The sequence below is a fragment of the Palaemon carinicauda genome, chromosome 31, assembly GCF_036898095.1.
Source record: "Palaemon carinicauda isolate YSFRI2023 chromosome 31, ASM3689809v2, whole genome shotgun sequence".
Taxonomy (NCBI): domain Eukaryota; kingdom Metazoa; phylum Arthropoda; class Malacostraca; order Decapoda; family Palaemonidae; genus Palaemon; species Palaemon carinicauda.
This window is the reverse complement of record NC_090755.1, coordinates 46,920,003-46,938,671: the sequence shown is the minus strand read 5'-3', so window position 1 is coordinate 46,938,671 and position 18,669 is coordinate 46,920,003. Positions and strand designations below refer to the sequence as shown.

At 47.4% G+C, this 18,669-nt stretch overlaps 1 protein-coding gene across 1 annotated transcript in view; it reads right to left on the bottom strand.

Annotated features, from left to right (window-relative positions):
- The window catches only part of Uch-L5 (ubiquitin carboxy-terminal hydrolase L5), a 225,393-nt gene extending 206,867 nt beyond the window's left edge, over window positions 1-18,526 (bottom strand). The window contains exon 1 of the mRNA XM_068355135.1: window positions 18,300-18,526. Within this exon, the coding sequence (XP_068211236.1) occupies window positions 18,300-18,378 (79 nt within the window). The 5' untranslated portion in view covers window positions 18,379-18,526. The remainder of the gene's footprint in view (window positions 1-18,299) is intronic.
- Window positions 18,527-18,669: the final 143 nt, after the last annotated feature.

Genomic DNA, 18,669 nt, shown 5'->3' with positions numbered 1-18,669 from the left:
AGAGTGATCCACTAGATCTTTGTTGGCACTGTTGAAGGGCCAGGAAGAGCAGCCTTCATCACTAGCAGATTTATATGGAGGCACTTTTCCAATTCTGACCACAGGGCCTCAGAACGTGGTCCCCCCCCCACCCCCCCGCTCCTTTGAGGTGTCCGAAAACAGCCTCCAATTAAGGGAAAGGAACGAGGAGATCTATTCTTTCCCGTAGAATGCCCAGAGACCCCAGCCAGATGTCAAGCCACGAAGTTGCCTGCATGGCACACTTCGCTACACTCTCCTGGCCTAGGATCTCAGTAGGAGAAGAGGACATGTGTCGGTTGGAGAGTCTCTTTAGAGGGACTCCCCCAGTGAGTTCTTCCACGGAGTGGTGAACCGTAAGACCCAAACAAGTCTCCTCTAGGATCTCGAAATATCTCCTCTGATGGACTCGAGGAGGAAGGAGAAGCTTGTTATCGGCACTGGATCTGTTGGAGGAGGCGAGTTCAGAGAGCCGGCCTTCAACCTTGTCTCTGGCACTCTTCATCCCTTGTGACCAGGGCAAAGCTGCACTGGCCCTGGAGGGTTTCTGGGTGCCCTAGACTTGGACCAAGACCATGTCCTTACCCTCACTAGGAGGGGTCTCTGGGTCTGGGAACCTGATGAGGTTCCTCCTGGGGGACAGAACTTTCCAAAACGCATTTTCTGACTCTTGGTGTTCTCCTCCTGAAGGGCTAGCAGCAAAATCTCTCGTCCCCAGTAGCTCTTCCTGGGGGAATTTGTGGTCATTCTCCGAAGGTCTAGCTGGCTCCTGTCTGATCCTTGCCGAAGACTTAGGAACAGTCTTCGAATCCTTCGGTTCCCTCCTGGGAGGGGATACAGGACTCCAGTAACGATGGATGCAGGCTCTTCTCTACCCGTGAGAAGACTTCTCAGGAAGAGGTGGAGTTTCCCCCAATGGTGCGATGGGGGAACGGACTGGCTCGTCCGACTCCCAAGATGATAGGTAATCCTCATCCACACTGGAGGGGGGAGAAAGTCTGGGGGAAAGAAGGAGCCTTGCGCAAGGATTTGCGAGGAGACAGTTTAGCCCTTGGAGAAGGCACCACGGAGGGGACTCCCCTCTTCCTCTTCAGAGGGGAGGGAGCTGCCCCTGATATGTGACAAAGGTCAGCAAGCACAGGCCTCATAGCCTGCATAAGAGCTCTGACTATGGTCCCAAGACAGGATTGCTGGCTGACAGTCGAGCTGTCAGACACTCTCTCTGGAAGGAAGGGGATTATTCGATCCCTAGGAGGATTTGACAAACGAGGGTTCGCCTGAAACGAAGCTGAAACAAAAGGGTCCTTAGACCTGTCCGGAAACCTCCCCTCCTCCGGCGAGCGCGCTGTTCTGCGCTTGCGATGAGGGGAACGAGACGATGACCTGTCCGCCTGAAGCCCCAAAAAACTTTGTGCGTGATCGGGCTTGCGATCGGGGCGCAGATCGAGCTGGTGGTAGCGCGATGAGCCCTGGAGAGGAACGTGCGCAGCAGGAAATTTGTGCTCACGAGAGCGCGGGCGTGCGAGATTGATGGTGTGAGCGCACGTAGGAGATGGCGCGGGCGCGTGTGCACGTAGGAAATTGCGAGGGCGTGCGGGGCGTAGGAGCTGGAGCATGAGGCGGAGTTGAAGGTTGGATGGGCGCAATCAATTGATCGCGTGTGCGCGGGCACGCAGCAACCTGATGCAAGACTGTTGGGCGCAAGTGCGCAGTAGCGTGTGTCTGGAAAGACTGGGAGAGGGCGCGATTGCACAGCCTCGTGCTAGCGCGAGGGCGCAGGTGAGAGCTGCGCAGTCTGCGCAGTCTGAGGGGCTCATGGGTGCGCTGGGCACGCAGGAGAGCGTGGGCGCGCATCAGGGTGCGGGCGCACAGGTGTGCGATGCTGCGATGGACACACAAATTAAAGAAATGCTCGCGCGGGCGCGAGGGAAACCATTGGTGCCCGCCCGCGGAAAAAATAAAAAAAATAAAAATATAGGAGCGTGGGCGCTCGGAAGCGCCGAATGCTCGTGGGAAACCATTGGTGCCTGTGCGCGGATGATCATCGGCGCTCACGCGCGTATGAAGATCATCAGCGCATGAGCGCGAAGAAGATAGTCGGCCAAGAAGATCATCGGCACTTGCGCGCATAAGAAGATCGTCGGGGCTAGCGCTTGTGCGCTAGATTGAAGGATCAGCTGACAGGACGATCAGAAACTGGGATGTGTCCCTAAAGGGAGGGCATGCCCTGAAGAGGACCAAGGTAGGTCTGCTTCAGCACAGAGCCGACGATCAACACTGGAAGTACTGCTTGATACTCCGAGGAGTGGTCACTATGAGAGACCTTTCCCGCGAACGGGAGAGGTGCCCTGCATAGAAGAGACTTGGAGACCTCGCAGGCTGAACCACTGGTGAGCGCCTGCGATCTCTCAGGAAAAACTCCAACGATGTGCGCCGCAACAGGATTCGGGCACACAGGTATGCGCTGTTGAGATGGGGGCGCAACTGGAACCTTGCACGCAACTGGAAGCGTGCGTACAGGATTGCGCAATATGGATGGAGAGTCCAGAGGTACCTGTGAGCACCCGTGCGCTAACTTAGGCACTTCCTGGACTGCGTGCTGAATTGTAGAAGCGCGCTGGGGCGTTGGTGAGCGCGTGCGCTGTATTAGGAACTACGGGCGATGGGCACGCACGCGTGTGCGCAGGTGAGCTTTGGCGCGCTAAAACAGGAACTGCTGGTGGGCGCTGGCGTTCAGTGAGGGGGCACAGGGGAACCCTGGCGCGTAACAGGAACAGGTGCGCGCACGGGCGCAGGTGGCCGCTGAGGCGCTAAGTCTGGAACAGCAGCAACATGAGGGGGCGCAGGTTAAACCTGGAGCTGAAGGGTTAGAGGCGCAGTATGCGCTCAAGACCCTAATGCGCAATGACAGGTTAGACGTGGGCGCCCATAGTGCGTCAGCAGCCAGGAACGGAGATGGCAGGTCAGCAGGTCTTGACTAACGGAACGAGAGACCAGAGGCCTAACGTAGCCGGAGTTGCAAGACCCCGAAGGGTCAGCGCAACGAGAAACCGAAGTTTCCCTGTCACTAAACACCGAAGTGTAGGAGTGACTAAAGTTACGAGAGCCCAAGGTTCTGCGTAACTAATGTTACGAGACCCCAAAGGGTCAGCGTAACGAGAAACTGAAGTTTCCCTGTCACTAAACACTGAAGAGTTAGTGTCTGAACAGCAAGCTGTTCTAATCAAGAACAATCCTCCGAAGAGGAGTCTCTATGAGTGGCCTCTCTCGCGAACGAGAGAGGTGAACACTTCGTAGAAGAGACTGGAGAAGGTGCCCCTAAGGGCCGTTGGATCAGTAAGCTGACCTTATCCGGAACAATCCTCCGAAGAGGAGTCTCTATGAGTGTCCTCTCTCGCGAACGAGAGAAGTGACACTTCGTAGAAGAGACCTATAAGGAGCAATCCTTCGAAGAGGAGCCCTTATGAGTGGCCTCCCTCGCGAACGAGAGGTCACAAGACTGATATTGTAGCTGCTCAGCCCCTTGAGCATAGCTAGAAAAGTAACTGCTCAGCCCCAAGAGCATAGTCACATCAAGTACCATGGCCGGCCTTGCAACCGCTCAGCCCCTTGAGCATGGTTACAAGAGCGGTCGCTCAGCACCAAGAGCAAAACCGCTTAAGGGCCAGGAAAACCCATCCAGAAATATTAAGGTATGAGAAGTTCCCCCTCTGTAGGGGGAAGATCTCACACCTGGGAAGGGAACCTCCCTCGGAAGGGAAGTTACCTAACCCCAGGAGGCAAACCTTATCGTTCTAAGATGAACTGAAGAGCTGACAGTTGTCACGGGAGAACTTCTAAGAGAAGGGATAATGCCCATGACGATGTCCTAGAGAGACGGCAGCGACAGCAGACTCCCCAGGCATAAACAGGACAGCTCTGCTTCGTTGGCACACTTCAGACAAACGAAGAAAACTGCATAGTTAACTGGGAAAATAAAGTTAAATAATTATCTAACAAAAATTCCCCCGGGGAGGAACTCCGAGGGAAACCAAAACATAAGAATCAAAAATTAAGTATGCGCCTTCCTCCCCCACTGACATTTACGGGAGAAGGGGGAGGGCGGAGAACTTTAACAAAAAGCAGAATTATAACAATTATAATTATGTAACTGATTTGAATGTTCATAAATAGTAAGAACCACTGACCACCGAAGGAAAGTTTTCCCCAGAAGCTGAAAAGTTAAAAATACAATTAGATTTCATTAAAAAATAATTGAGACAAATAAAACGGAATAGCAACTCAGCCCGCACGAGTACGTAGTAGTAGTAATAAGGGGTGAACGACCTCGAGTAGGGAGAGGGAGACCTTAGTCAAACTAAACTCCCACATTCCCTTCGCTGAGGATCCAAGTTCTCCGTAGGAAAGGAGGAACAGCGAAGAAAACAGATGAATGAAGAAAGTCCAGCGATGACGAGTCCCCACGGCGGCCGAATTATCGGAAGCCGAAGGAACAACCGAAGGACCAAAGGAGAGACTGCACCCCATGAAGTAAAACCGTGGTGGCCTAGAACTACGCCGGAGTTTCACTCTCCATTGTTGTACACTACACACACGGCACAAACACTGAAAAGGAAACTTACTATATTCTATACACAAATATATAAATAATAAACACAACGAATGTTTATATAAAGGTGGTCGCCGACTTACGACCGAGATAGGGACCGAGAGATGAGTCGTAAGTCGAGTTGGCCGTATGTCGAACTAGAAAAGAGAAGTTTCCGTAGATTTATTTTGATACGTTATGATTCGGCAATCATCTGAATCATATTTTGTCAATATTTTCTTACTGTCTATCATTATTCCATTTTCTTGTTTCATAGGGTATCATATGCTCTATAAATGCATTATTGTATTCTATTTATCAATTTTGGAAGCATTTTTCAATCGAGTACTGAAAATTTTGTTTACCTTTGGTTATGATCAGCTGATCTGAAAGTGCCGCTACCTACCGTATCAAAATATGGCGTACATACGTATGGCATATTTTTTTATCATTTCTTAACTTATTAGAAATATCTTCATGATGAATATTACATCTACGCCAATATGTTACAGGAAATCAGTTTCCATACAGTTCGTCTAATCATTAGGTATAATGCGAAATTGTTGTAGCTCTTTCTGTGTGTGTGTGTGTGTGTGTGCTCGCTCTCGCAATCGCATATGGGTAGTTCTTTTTTAAAGCTTCATGCAGTATTGTAGTTCAATATTAAGCCTTTATATTTCATTAGACATTACTGTGTTTAATTGTGGTTTATTAAAGAACGTTTATATTTTATTTTTCAATTTCTTGAGCATATCAATAATCAACAAATACTTTTAATTTACTTTCGGTTGGCATCAGCTGATTTCAAGATCACGCTGCCGTATTACTATTATGAGCACATATATATATTGCGAATAACACTGATCTATTTAATTTTCTTGACATTCGAAATTTCTTCATAATGCATATTACATCAGCGCCAATATGTTATAGGGTATCACATTTTCCATACAGTTCGTTTATAGACCTTATTATTAGTTATAAAAGGAATACGCTCTCTCTCTCTCTCTCTCTCTCTGTATTTTGTTTTTAATTCAGTTGTATCTTTTTTTTTTTTTTTGAAAATTATTAAAAAATTCTATATATCATTATTCGATGTTTTGATTATGGGAATAGTAACGCATCGGAAGGAAATCACTTGATTTGCCTCTCGCCTTCTGCCAGAAATATGACGTCATCAGACTTTATTTCTTAAATTTACGATAAGTTATACTAATCTTATAACTAATGATACAGACTACTAAAACACTTGATATTGTTACTGGGTGTTTCGATGATGGGAATGCTGTAATAAGATTACTCGGTAACAATGAAATGAAATCATTCGGTTTGTCAGCGCGCTTTCGCCAGATACGTGACGTCACAAGTAATCTCTACGAAGAATGACTTGCAAAATATGTAAATTCATTTTCTTTGTTTCTCGCAAGAAATGAAAAGAAAATACTAACTTAACAAACAACCGATACAGACCCTCAAAATACTTTGTATCGTTATTTAATATTTCAATGATGGAAATACTAATATTAATCGTTAGCCTATTGGAAGGAAATCACTGTATTGCCCGGACGCTTTCCGCCAGTGATGTGACGTCACCAGACATATGAACTCGACAGATATTAAAACTTTTCTTAATGTATTTTTAACTGAAAATAAATACTGAATATTAACAATAAAAGAAAATAATAATTTAACAAGATAAATCAGTTTATATGTATACAAGAAAATAGATTATTTTCAAGGAAATATTCGTCCTATTTCCGATAAACTTGTGACGTCATCACCCTGAAAAAATGGTCGTAAAGTCGAAGTCATATGTCGCATAGTTCGTAAGTCGAGCAATACCTGTATATATTATGAAAAAGTAAGTAAAAGACAAAAGCATTAATGGCTGTCAAAGCGAGGGTTGGAGCAGACACATCTACTCACCGCCCGAGCCAAAAGTAAAGTGAAGCACTCACTAGTATGTGTGAGGGGGGGGGGGGGGGGTTAGCAAGCTACCCCTCCCTACCCCCCGCTATCTAGCGGTAGGGTATTAAACCCTCGTTAAAATTCTAATGGCTCGTCTTCAGCTATGCCGAAGTAATTAACCCAAGTAAATAGCGTGGTTTGTATTTGTGACGGAACAAACAGATTTTGAGCAAAGTGAAAAATCTATTTTTGGGTGAGATAGCCATGTCGTCCTGATGGAAGGTTCCTACAAGTAGCTTTCTATGGGATATTTACTAGTGATACTCCCAGAGAATTTACCTTTAGGTCTCCAAAATTCTAAAGCCTGGCGCAAATATCCTCAAAATTTCTCTTCAGGATATCGCATAAATCAGGGGACACATATTTTGATACGACACATAGCAATCTTCACCCTGAATAGCGATTTTGCTTTGAGGGGGAAAGTGGCAAAATTAGAAGGGGAGCCGTTATCAAGGTACACTTCCTTCCGTATTACTACTGAGTATCTAGATGACGCTGTATGCAAGATAGCGCCCTATTCCTTGTAACATTGAGCATGGTGCTACAGATATAGTAATTTTGTGAGGGATCGTGCCAAGGCCTTTTCTGTAGAAAAGGAGGGCGGGTCCATCAGGACAACATGGCTATCTCACCCAAAAATGACAATTATATTTTCATTATAAAATATATTTTTTAACATACTTACCCGGTGGATATATATATACTGTATACTGTATATATATATATATAGTCGCTCCCCTACTTACGAACATTCGAGTTACGAACAACGGTACATACGAACATGTCTGCGCGTATGTCGAAAAATGTTCGGAAAGAGATGCTGTAAGTTAGATTTTGTATTGCGCGCTTTTTTCCGAGTAGTGCTTCTTTCCGCCGCTAATACCGACGCTTGGCGCTGTGAGAGCTCACCCAGCATTAACCTTCCTCTGCCCAGTTCATTGCAGTGCGTAAGTGCGTGAACGTATCTCCAGTGCGCAGAGAACTTTTTTCATTTTTATCATTAAATATCTCGTGCATCCATTATTCAATATGGTTGGTGAAAAGCGAAAGGCTTCTAGTGAGAGTGGTAGTGCAAAGAAGAGGCAAGCCATTTCATTTGAAACAAAAGTGGCAATAATAAAGAAGCTTGATACAGGTGAGAAAATGGTGAGCGTTGCACGGGCATACAACTTGAATCGTTCGACCGTCGGTACCATTTATAAACAGAAAGATCGTATAATGGAACACTTGAAAGGTACAGTGCCGATGCAATCGACAATCATTAGCAAAAAAAAGAGGGAAAATCATAGAAGAGATGGAGAAACTTCTCACCATTTGGCTCGAGGATCAGCAGCAGCGGCGTATTCCTCTGAGCCTTATGCTCATTCAGGAGAAGGCCAAATCTATCTTTGAGGATGTCAAGGCTAAGGCTGGGGAAAGCACTGCCGAAGAAACGTTTTCTGCCAGCCACGGGTGGTTTTCCCGTTTCAAGAAGAGGGCTAATCTCCACCATGTGTCCATGTCCGGAGAGGCAGCATATGCGGACAAAGAGGCTGCCGAGCGATTCCCCTAAGTGTTGAAGGAGATCATTGAGGAGGGTGGCTATTCGGCTAAGCATATCTTCAATGTCGACGAAACGGGTCTTTATTGGAAGAAAATGCCAGAGAAGACCTACATTAGCCGTGAGGAGAAGACGATGCCCGGATATAAAGCGGCTAAAGACCGCCTAACCTTAATGCTTGGGGCGAATGCTGAAGGGAGCTACAAGCTGAAGCCGCTGCTAGTTTACCGGGCAGCTAACCCTCGAGCCCTGAAGAACGTGACGAAAAGCTCTCTCCCCGTTATATGGATGTCAAACATGAAGGCATGGGTGACACTCGCTGTATTTGAGGACTGGTTCTTCCACCATTTCATCCCAGAAGTGAAGTTGTATTGCCGGGAAAATGGAATTCCATTCAAGATCCTGCTGGTGCTGGACAATGCCCCTGGCCAACCCCCGCACTTGGATGATTTTCATCCTGATGTCAAAGTTGTGTACCTGCCGCCAAATACAACTTCACTTCTGCAGCCGATGGACAAGGGGTTTATCGCCAATTTCAAGAAATATTACACCCGACGGACGTACAGGATGGCCTTGAAAGCAGTGGATTCTGACCCCGAGATGACCTTACAGAGCTACTGGAAGTCGTATAACATCTTTAACTGCGTAAAAAACATTGATGCATCATAGCGTGAGGTTACCGAGGTCAACCTCAACGCCGTGTGGAGGCCTCTATGCCCTAAGTTCGTCAACGACTTCCGTGGCTTTGATCAGGAGGGCATCAATAAAGAAATTCTCAGCACTCTTGTCGGCCTAAGTGACAAACTCGAGCTTGACCTGCAGGAGGAAGACTTCGAGGAATTGCTTGAGTCCCATGGGGAGGAAATGAGTAACTAAGACCTCATGGAGTTGGAGGCTCAGCAACGTGTCGAGGAGGAGGAGGAGGAAGAAACGCCTGTCCCCATGAAGAAATTCGAGACGAAACTCTTGGCCGAGGGGTTTTCGCTCATAGATAAAGCCATCGCACTCTTCGAGCAGCAAGACCCAAATATTGAACGTTGCACAAAGGTTGCAAATCAATTGAATGATGCCATACAGCGCTACCGCATCATTTATGATGAAAAAAAGAAGAAAACTGTGCAATCGTCGTTAGATCGCTTCTTTCGGCCTATTTCTAGTAAATCCTCCAAGGAAGATACTCATCAACCCTCATCTTCTTCTCCTCAACCCTCAACTTCTTCCTACATTGAAGTTACGGAGGAGGAAGTAACTTTTGAAGCCCATTCCAGCGACGACGAAGACCCTCTCATGATATAAAATCCTTCTCTTCCTCCTCCTCCTCCTCCATCATCTCCTTAAGCATCGAGTACATCTTCCAAAAGTAAGTTAAACTTCATTTTATTTATCTTATTACGTACATGTACATACTGTGTGTGTGTCTCTCTCTCTCTCTCTCTCTCTCTCTCTCTCTCTCTCTCTCTCTCTCTAACATACGTAGTACAGTACTGTACGTATTCTCTCCATTTTATTAAAGGTTTTTTTCAGTACAAACCCATACAGGTTACTTATACAAGCCTTAAACATACTTATATAAACCTTCAATATACTTATATAGGCCTTAAACATAAATTATAATACAAAATATAGCACTGAAGCAACTTACGAACGATCGTTCGTAAGTTGGGGAGCGTCTGTATATATATATATATATATATATATATATATATATATATATATATATATATATATATATATATATATATATATATATATATATATATATAGCTCAAGTCCCTGACGTCACAGCAGAAATTCAAAACTCGCGGCAATCGCAGATTGAGTAGCCACATGTACCACCAGTGAGCCCTCACGCGACGGTACTTAGAACCATTCCACGTATCTTCAGATTTTCCATGCCCATAGGTCTCTAGAGGGGAGGAGGGAGGGAGTTAAAATGATATTTTCATAATAAAATAAATTTTTGAACATACTTACCCGCTGGTTATATAAGAATGGCTAAAGTCTCTAGACGCCCGGCAGAAATTCAAAATCTCGCGGCTATCGCAGATATGCCAGGTGTACACTAGCGCCCTTGCGGTAGACAGGTCGAACTATACCAAATCCTTCAGATCTTCCATGCCCCATGGTCTCTAGAGGGGAGGAGGGTGGGTTTTCAACTTATATAACAGGCGGGTAAGTATGTTCAAAAATTTATTTTATTATGAAAATATAATTTTTAAACATAAAACTTACCCGCTGGTTATTTAAGAATGGCTGATTGACACCCTTGGTGGTGGGTCAGAGACAGCAACATAATTGGAAATTCACTTAAGAGTTACATAAACAACTTAAGAGGTTCGTACCTGATAAGGAAGCTGACTGCAATGATTCTCTGCCTCATTCTGTCTGCTATCCTTAGGAGATCCAGCGGTCCACCCAGGGGGCTGATGATCTCTAGGAGCTATCAAACAGTGCCATAACCTATAGCATGACAGGACCTCAACTAATACCCTTGTTCCGAGCGCACTCAAGGAACAAATTGACCACCTGACCAAACAACAGATTGCGGAAGACTGACGACTAATCTCCACATACAACCATAACTTTACAAGTTCCAAGAGAAAGAAAAGGGTATTAGAAAAAGCGAACGTAGTGGTAGATCAATCACCTACTATCGCATTCGCCGCTATGGGATGCAAATACAGACTTCTCCAGAAGGTTGTATCCATTATACTTCGCAGAGAACGGTTTTGTTTAAAAGCCACTGAAGTCACTACCGCTCTGACTTCATGCGTCTTCACCTTGAGGAGCCTCTGGTCCGCCTCATCACACTGGGCGTGAGCCTCCCTAAACAAGAGCCTTATGAAAAAGGATAAGGCGTTCTTCGACATGGGCAGTGAAGGTTTTCTTACTGCACACCACAGAGCCTCTGAGTTGCCTCTCAAATTCTTTGTTCTGTTCAAATAGAACCTTAATGCTCTCACAGGGCAGAGCAATTTCTCCAACTCTTCTCCCACAACATCAAAGATATTAGGGATCTCAAAAGACTTAGGCCATGGACGGGAAGGATGTTCATTCTTGGCCAAAAAATCAAGCTGCAAGGAACATATGGCTTTCCCATCTCGGAAAACAATGTTCCTGCTTAAGGCGTGAACTTCACTGACCCTCTTAGCAGTGGCTAAACTAACCAGAAACAGAGTTTTTAAGGTTAGATCCTTAAAAGAGGCCGAGTGCAACGGTTCGAATGTCACTCATGAGATATCTAAGAACAACGTCCAGGTTCCAGGCAGGAGATTCTGGTTGTCTTTTCTTTGAGGTATCAAAAGACTTATGAAGATCCTGCAAATCCTTATTGTTGGAAAGGTCCAAATTTCTGTGTCTAAAGACCGTCGCCAACATACTTCTGTAACCTTTGATTGTAGAGGAAGAGAAGTTATGCTTATTTCTGAAGCCTAGGAAGAAATCGGCAATCTGAGTTATAGAGGTACTGGATGAAGACACCGAATTAGCTCTACAGTACACCATTCTCTGAATAACTCCCACTTGGACTGATACACCTTGATGGTAGAGGACCTCCTTGCTCTCGCAATAGCCTTGGCTGCCTCCTTCGAAAAACCTCTAGATCTAGCGAGTTTTTCAATAGTCTGGAAACAGTCAGACGTAGAGCTCGGAGGTTTAGGTGGTTTCTTTCCAAGTGAGGTTGTCTGAGAAGATCTGGTCTTAAGGGAAGGCTTCTCGGGACATCCACCCTCCACTACAGTGCCTCTGGAAACCAGCTTCTTGACGGCCAGAACGGAGATATTAGAGTCATCCTGGTTCCTTCGTGCGACACGAACTTCTGCATTACCTTGTACAGAATCTTGAAGGGTGGGGATGCATACACCTCCATGTGTGACCAATCCATGAGGAAACCGTCTATGTGCATGGCCTCGAGATCCGGCACTGGCGAACAGTACTATTCCAGTCTTTTCGTCTTTGCTGTTGCGAAAAGATCTATGAGGGGACGACCCCATAACTGCCACAGACTCTTGCAGACCTCCAGGTGTAACATCCATTCTGTGGAGAGAACCTGATCTCTCCTGCTGAGTCTGTCCGCACTCACATTCTTGACCCCCTGAATAAAACGAGTCAATAATGTCACTTCCCTTTCCTGCACCCATACGAGAAGAGGCCTCGCTATCTCGTACAGAGACCACGAGTGGGTCCCGCCTTGCTTTGCTATATAGGCTAGAGCTGTGGTGCTGTCCGCATTGATTTGTACCACCTTGCCCAGGATCTACTCCTCAAAGCCCTTGAGGGCCAAATGTACTGCCAGAAGCTCCTTTTGATTTATGTTGAGAGTTTTTTGCTCTATCATCCACAGACCTGAGATCTCTCTCTTCCCTAATGTCACTCCCCACCCGGAGTTTGAGGCGTCGGAAAACAACACGAGGTCTGGGCTCTTTTGATCAACGACAGGCCCTCCTGTAGTCTGTGCTTGTTGTTCCACCACTAAAGGAGTGATTTTATAGGATCCGTGATGGGAATGCTTTCCCTGTCGAGACTGTCCCCTTTCCTCCAATGCCAATTGAGGTGAAACTGAAGGGGGCATAAAAGCAGCTTCCCCAGAGACACAAACTTCTCCAATGACGAGAGAATCCCCACAAGGCTCATCCATTCCCTCACTGAACTGACGTCCTTTTTTATAAAAGCCCGAAGTTTTAGGAGATCTGTTTGGATCCTTACAGGCGATGGAAAAGCCTGAAAACTCCAACTCTGAATCTCCATCCCCAAATAAAGAATCTTCTGGGATGGAGTCAGTTGTGATTTCTTCGAACTCACTACGAGTCCTGATTCCTTGGTCAATTCCAATGTCATTTGTAGGTCCTTCAAACAGCAATCGGCTGAGGTGGCTCTTATAAACCAATCGTCCAGGTACAGGGAGGACCTGATTCCCCTTGAATGCAGCATACTTGCCATAATCAGCATGATTTTTGTGGACAATAGAGGAGCTGTGCTGAGACCAAAACATAAGGCTCTGAACTGGAAGACCTTGTTTCCGTACGACGTTTTAGGATCGAGTTTGCCCACAAGTTTGAAACTTGGTGGGCTAAAAACTCGATGGAGCGCGTGCCCGAGAGGAGGAAAGTCTCAAGGGCCTTCCTGGTGCTCTCCTTGGACAAGTCCTCGGATCGCAACAAGATGCCCAGAGACCCCAGCCAGATGTCCAGCCACGAAGTGGCCTGCGTGGCACACTTTACGACCTTCTCCTGACTTAGGATCTCCGTAGCCGAGAATGTCACCTGCCGGGCGGAGAGGTTCTCGAGAGAAATCCCCTTAGAGAGCTCTTCCACAGAGTGGTGGAGGGGAAGAGCTAAACAAGACTCCCCCATGATCTCGAAGTACCTCCTCTGCTGTACACGAGGAGGTGGGAGGATTTTGTACCCGGCAGAGGAACAGCTGGAGGAGGCGAGTTCGGCGAGCTGGCCCTCAACCTTGTCTCTGGCACTCTTCACTCCCTGGGACCAGGGCAGAGCCGCGCTGGCCTTTAGGAGCTTCTGGGTACCGTAGACTTGGTCCAGGACCGTATCCTTGCCTTCGCGGGGGGCAGTCTCGGGGTCCTTGAATCTGTTGAGTTGCCTCATTAGACTCAGGACCTGCTAGAAGGCATGCTCCGACTCGTGCTGCTCTCCTCCTTGAGGACTGGCAACAAGGTCTCCTGTCCCCAGTAGCTCTACTTGGGGAGATACGAGGACGTTCTCCTGGGGTCTCGTTAGCTCTGGTCGAATCCGGGTAGAAGACTTAGGAACAGTCTTCGAGTCCTTAGGCTCTCTCCTGGGAGGGATACAGGACTCAAGCAAAGAAGTCTGGGGGCTCTTCTGCACGCGAGACGGTTCTCTTCCTCGAGGTGGGGTTCCTCCCATTGGTGCCGTGGGAGAACGCCTCACCTCGCAGGATTCTCCTGAGGACGGAAAGGCTTCGTCCACAGGAGAAGGAGAAAGTGTCTGCGAGGAGGAGGGGGCCTTCCTGACGGACTTCTTGGGAGCCAACTTACCCTAGGGGAAGTTACCATGAAGTCCACTTCTCTCCTTCTCTTCAGCGGGGACGCGGGTGTCGTTGGTTTCAGTCCCAGATCAGCGAGGGCCTGCTTCGTAGCCTGCACGGCCGCTTTGATCAAGGACCCGAAACAAGGCTGGCGGCTGACCAACGCAGTGTCAGCAACACCCGCTGGAGGGAAGGGAATCGACTGATCCTTAGGAGTGGATACCACGGGGCCTGCCTGAAAAGAAGAATGTTGCGTGGACCTCTCCGAAGATTCTTCCTGCTCCTGGACGAGCGCAGCTCTGCGCTTGCGGAGTGGAGATCGCAAGGACGAGGATCTGGAAGCACGCGTCCCCGAAGACTCGCACGGTTGGGTGCGCTGTGAAACCCCGTGGGAATCGCTGGCGAGGTCGCGCTGGTAGAACCGCTGGTTCGCGCGCGGGCCAACGTTGGTGTGCGTGCGCATGGAAATGAAGGCGCGGGGGCAAGGGAGCGCGCTGGCGCGTGGGCGCGCAGGTGAGGGTGCACGCTGGCGATCGGGAGAACGATGGGGCGTTGGCGAGCGATGGGGCGTTGGCGAGCGATGGGGCGTTGGCGAGCGATGGCGCGTAACACGAACAGGCGATCGACTACGCACAGGCGAGTTAGCGCGTGGGCGTGTCGGAGACCTGTGGCGATCTGGCGCATGGGCGCGTAGGAGAGCGCTTGCGTGCAGGCGCGTATGAGAACGAGAACGCTGGCGCGCAGGAGATCGTTGGCGACAGTTGCGCGTTCAGAAGGAATCAACTGGGGCGCAGGACCAGAGGGCGAGGATATGCGCAAAGGCAAACGCTCCTGGGCGGGCTCAGGAGACATCTTGTGGGCACGCCGCGCAGGAACTCGGCCTGTCTTAGAAGTGCGCGCGATGGCTGGCGCGTAGGTGAACGTCGGCGAGGAGGCGGAGGGACAATATCCCTGCCTGCGCCCAGATCCGGAGATCGTGGGCGTGCGGGCGAACGTTGGCGCGCCGTTGTGCGCTGACAAGCAGGATATCGTAGACGCTCAAGATACTGATGGAGCGCGTTGCGCGCAGCAGGAACAGAAGTGCTCTGGCGAGCTGGAGAACGCTGGCGAGAAGGAGATCTACGTTGAGATTCAGCAGAAGATCGTCCGGGCGCAGCGAGTCCAGAGGAACCTGTGCGCTAACTAAGGAACCTCTTGGACTGCGCGCGCGCAGGTAAGACCTGGCGCTTGAGGGACTCATCCACATTGTGGGATAAGCCCTCTTGTCCCGAAGGGACCGGTGCCCGTTGGACAACGGGGTGCGTCGGCGCCCACTGCGCATCAGCGTCCAGGAACGGAGATGGAAGACTGGAAGGTCTGGCAGGCGTCGAAAGATCGCGAACGAACTGCGGAGAGGTCCAAGGAAGCAGCTGCAACGGTCTCCTCTCGACATGGAGGATCCTCTGCGGGGGAAGTCAAAGGCAAAGATCCGAAGAGGCGCCTCTTAACTCCCCTGTAAGGAGAAGGAAGGCCTCTACGGTGAAGAGGAGGGCGAGCCTTATGGCGAAGACGGACCTCGAGGCACAGCAACACCATCGTCTGTCCTCCGAAGAGGAGTCTTTGTCAGTGCACTCCCCAAGGGGGAGAGTCACCTGCAGGAGAGACCGTTGGACCCAGCTCCTCCCTCGAAGGATGTTCGCAGGGGGGAACTGAGCCTTCAGCAACAACCGCAACTGCAGCAGGGGTTTGACACGACCTGTCGGAAGCCTCTGCCACAACAACGTCGACAATAGACAGAGGATCTACCTCTGCTATTACCGGCGACTGTTTGACTGCACCCAACTGGATCAGGTCAAACAGGGATTCCTTGGAGGACGAGCCCTTAAGCCCCAAGGAAGCCCAAAGCTGTAAGAGATCATCGTTAGTAACATGGTCATCAACAGGACCAATACCCTCCCCCGGAGTAGGAGGGGGAGCTGCCTCGCTATGGGAGGCAACGCCCTCTCCCAAACCCCGAGATTGGGAAACAAAAGGGCCTGCGCTACCACTCGCCGGCCTCTCGCGAGAGACCGATCGAGTGGGAGCTTCGAAGGAGGTTCGGGCGGCGGAAGAAGAGTCCTTGGAACCTTCCTTCTTCAAGGCAACCCTTGAAGGAGAACGGTCACGCTTAGGCTTCTTCTTACGCCACCGGGCAAACCTCTCCCACTGGGAGGTAGGCCACTCCCTGCACTCACTACAGGTATTATCCCTTTCACACCGTTGACCTCGACACTGCTGGCATAAGGAGTGAGGGTCCGTCTCGACCGCCGACATGAACGTTCCACAAGGGCGGTCGGGGAGTCCAGGGTACTTCCGCATGATGGGAAGGAAGGAAGAGGCCAACTTCAAGCACACAAGCTGAAAGAAAAAGCAAAACAAAATTAAGGCTGTCAATAATGCGAGGGCGAAGCAGAGACGTCTGCTCATCGCCCGAGCCAAAAGTGAAGAGAAGCAGTTCACCGGTGTGTGAGGAGGGGAGGGGTAGCTAGCTACCACTCCCCTACCCCCTTGCTAACTAGCGTGGGGGTAATTAACCCTCGTTAAAATTCTAATGGCTCGTCATTTCAGCTACGCCGAAAGTAAAACCCCATGTAAATAGTGTGGTTTGTATTTCGGTTACGGAACAACTGGTATGCACTAACGTACGTACGTGTGCTAATGATAGCATGGAATGCTAACATTAGATCTACATCAGACATTGGCAGCACTGGTTACTGTATATTTTCATGAAATAATTTTTGCAACGGCGCCTAAAAAGTTTATCCAGATATACTGTTTTGTATTTTCCTCCGATTATAATACATTTAAGAAGGTAATGTATAGAGAAGAAAAGGCTTGTTTTACGATTATATATCGTTTCCCCAGTATGTTTTCCCCACCCAAAACCCCGAGTTCCCACTGGGGGTCCCCCATTATTCTAGGATATAGATGTATTATATTTCTGAAACTATTCATTTTCGAAGAGCGTATTTTTTTCTATAAGAAAAAGTAGTTGTTTTCCTAGGTTACATTGCCCTGTAATACACTACAATAACACATAAAAAAACATACATTCTGTTTTATCATCATTCAATTTAAGCATTTTCCTCTGCATCCATATTTTTATGTCAGTCATTATCTCATCAATTTTCCTCTTTGTATCTTGTGTTGTTGAAATTGAAAGGTAGAACTGAGTATCATCTGCATATAGTTTAAAGCCCACTTTTTGTTTTTTCAAGATGTGTGATAGCTCGATAGTATATATGTTGTACAAGATAGGGCCCGGAACACTACCCTGTGGTACACCTTTCATAAGAATTCTCACACTGGATCGGTTTCCAGAAACTTCTACAATAGTCTTTCTATTCGTTAAGTAACTTCGCAAAAATTCCAGTACTTCCTCAGTCACTCCAATGGACTTTAAGTCGTCAAGTAAGTACTCGTGCACAACAGTATCAAAAGCAGCACTAAGATCTAACATATTCAAAATTCCACACTTTCCCTCATCAAGAAGACCTATCATATCATTCATTATTGAGCATAAGGTAGTTTCTGTAGAGTGATTAGCTCTGTAGGCCGATTGATTTTCCGGAAATACCTCTAACTCATCAATATGAGCCCATAATTGCTCACTTGTGATTTTTTCAATAAGCTTCGACATGTAGGATACATTTGACCTAAATTTGAAAAGGGCCTATATGAATTTAGCTCGTTTACCTCACCTTTTCCTTTGTATATTGGTTTGATCAACGCATTGTTTTCAATTATGAAAAAGTAAGAGGAAAACAATACCTATGCATAATTTGGCAGTATATGGAGAGTGGTCATATAAACAAATACCAAATATCTAGCATGTTTATCAGAAATAGAAAGGCAGTCAAATTTATTGCAATAGCCATGTTCCCCATAGTTACTGGATAAACTACCGTTATACTAAACTATACAGCTTGTGGTAGGATCGACCACAGCCTAAGAAACGACCTAATTCTTGTAGGATAGCATATACCACAAGCCTCATGTAGGATAGCATATACCACAGGCCTCTGAGTGGAAGTTCCTGAAAAATCGTACATAGGATTACCAAAGGTCAGACTAGGCTTGCCAAAAAAAATTATTACAGCTTCGAACGTCGGATAAACCATCATACCAGATATACAAGGGATAATTTAGCACCAAGTTCCTTACCAAATTTCATGATGAGCTCGGTAAAAACTCCAGGGTCACTCTCAATCAAGCACCAATTACCAGCGTCTGACACAACCATGATGACAAGATGTTTGTAGAATAAACGGCAATCGTGCTTTCAATATAAATGTACTATATTAAATGTATTACTCGAAACTTAAAGACTTCAGAATGTGAAAAACCATGGGATTAAGACTAAACATCACTGAACAACTGCACTTTTAGTTCGAAAGTTGGGCGTTTTAACGGTGTTTGCACTATGAAAGTTAGTAAGGCTTCTCAGTCTAGTGCGAAATGAACTCCTCCATTCACATAATTATAAATGTCATTATTTTTATTTGTAGTGATTACTAATAAATAGAGGTAATTA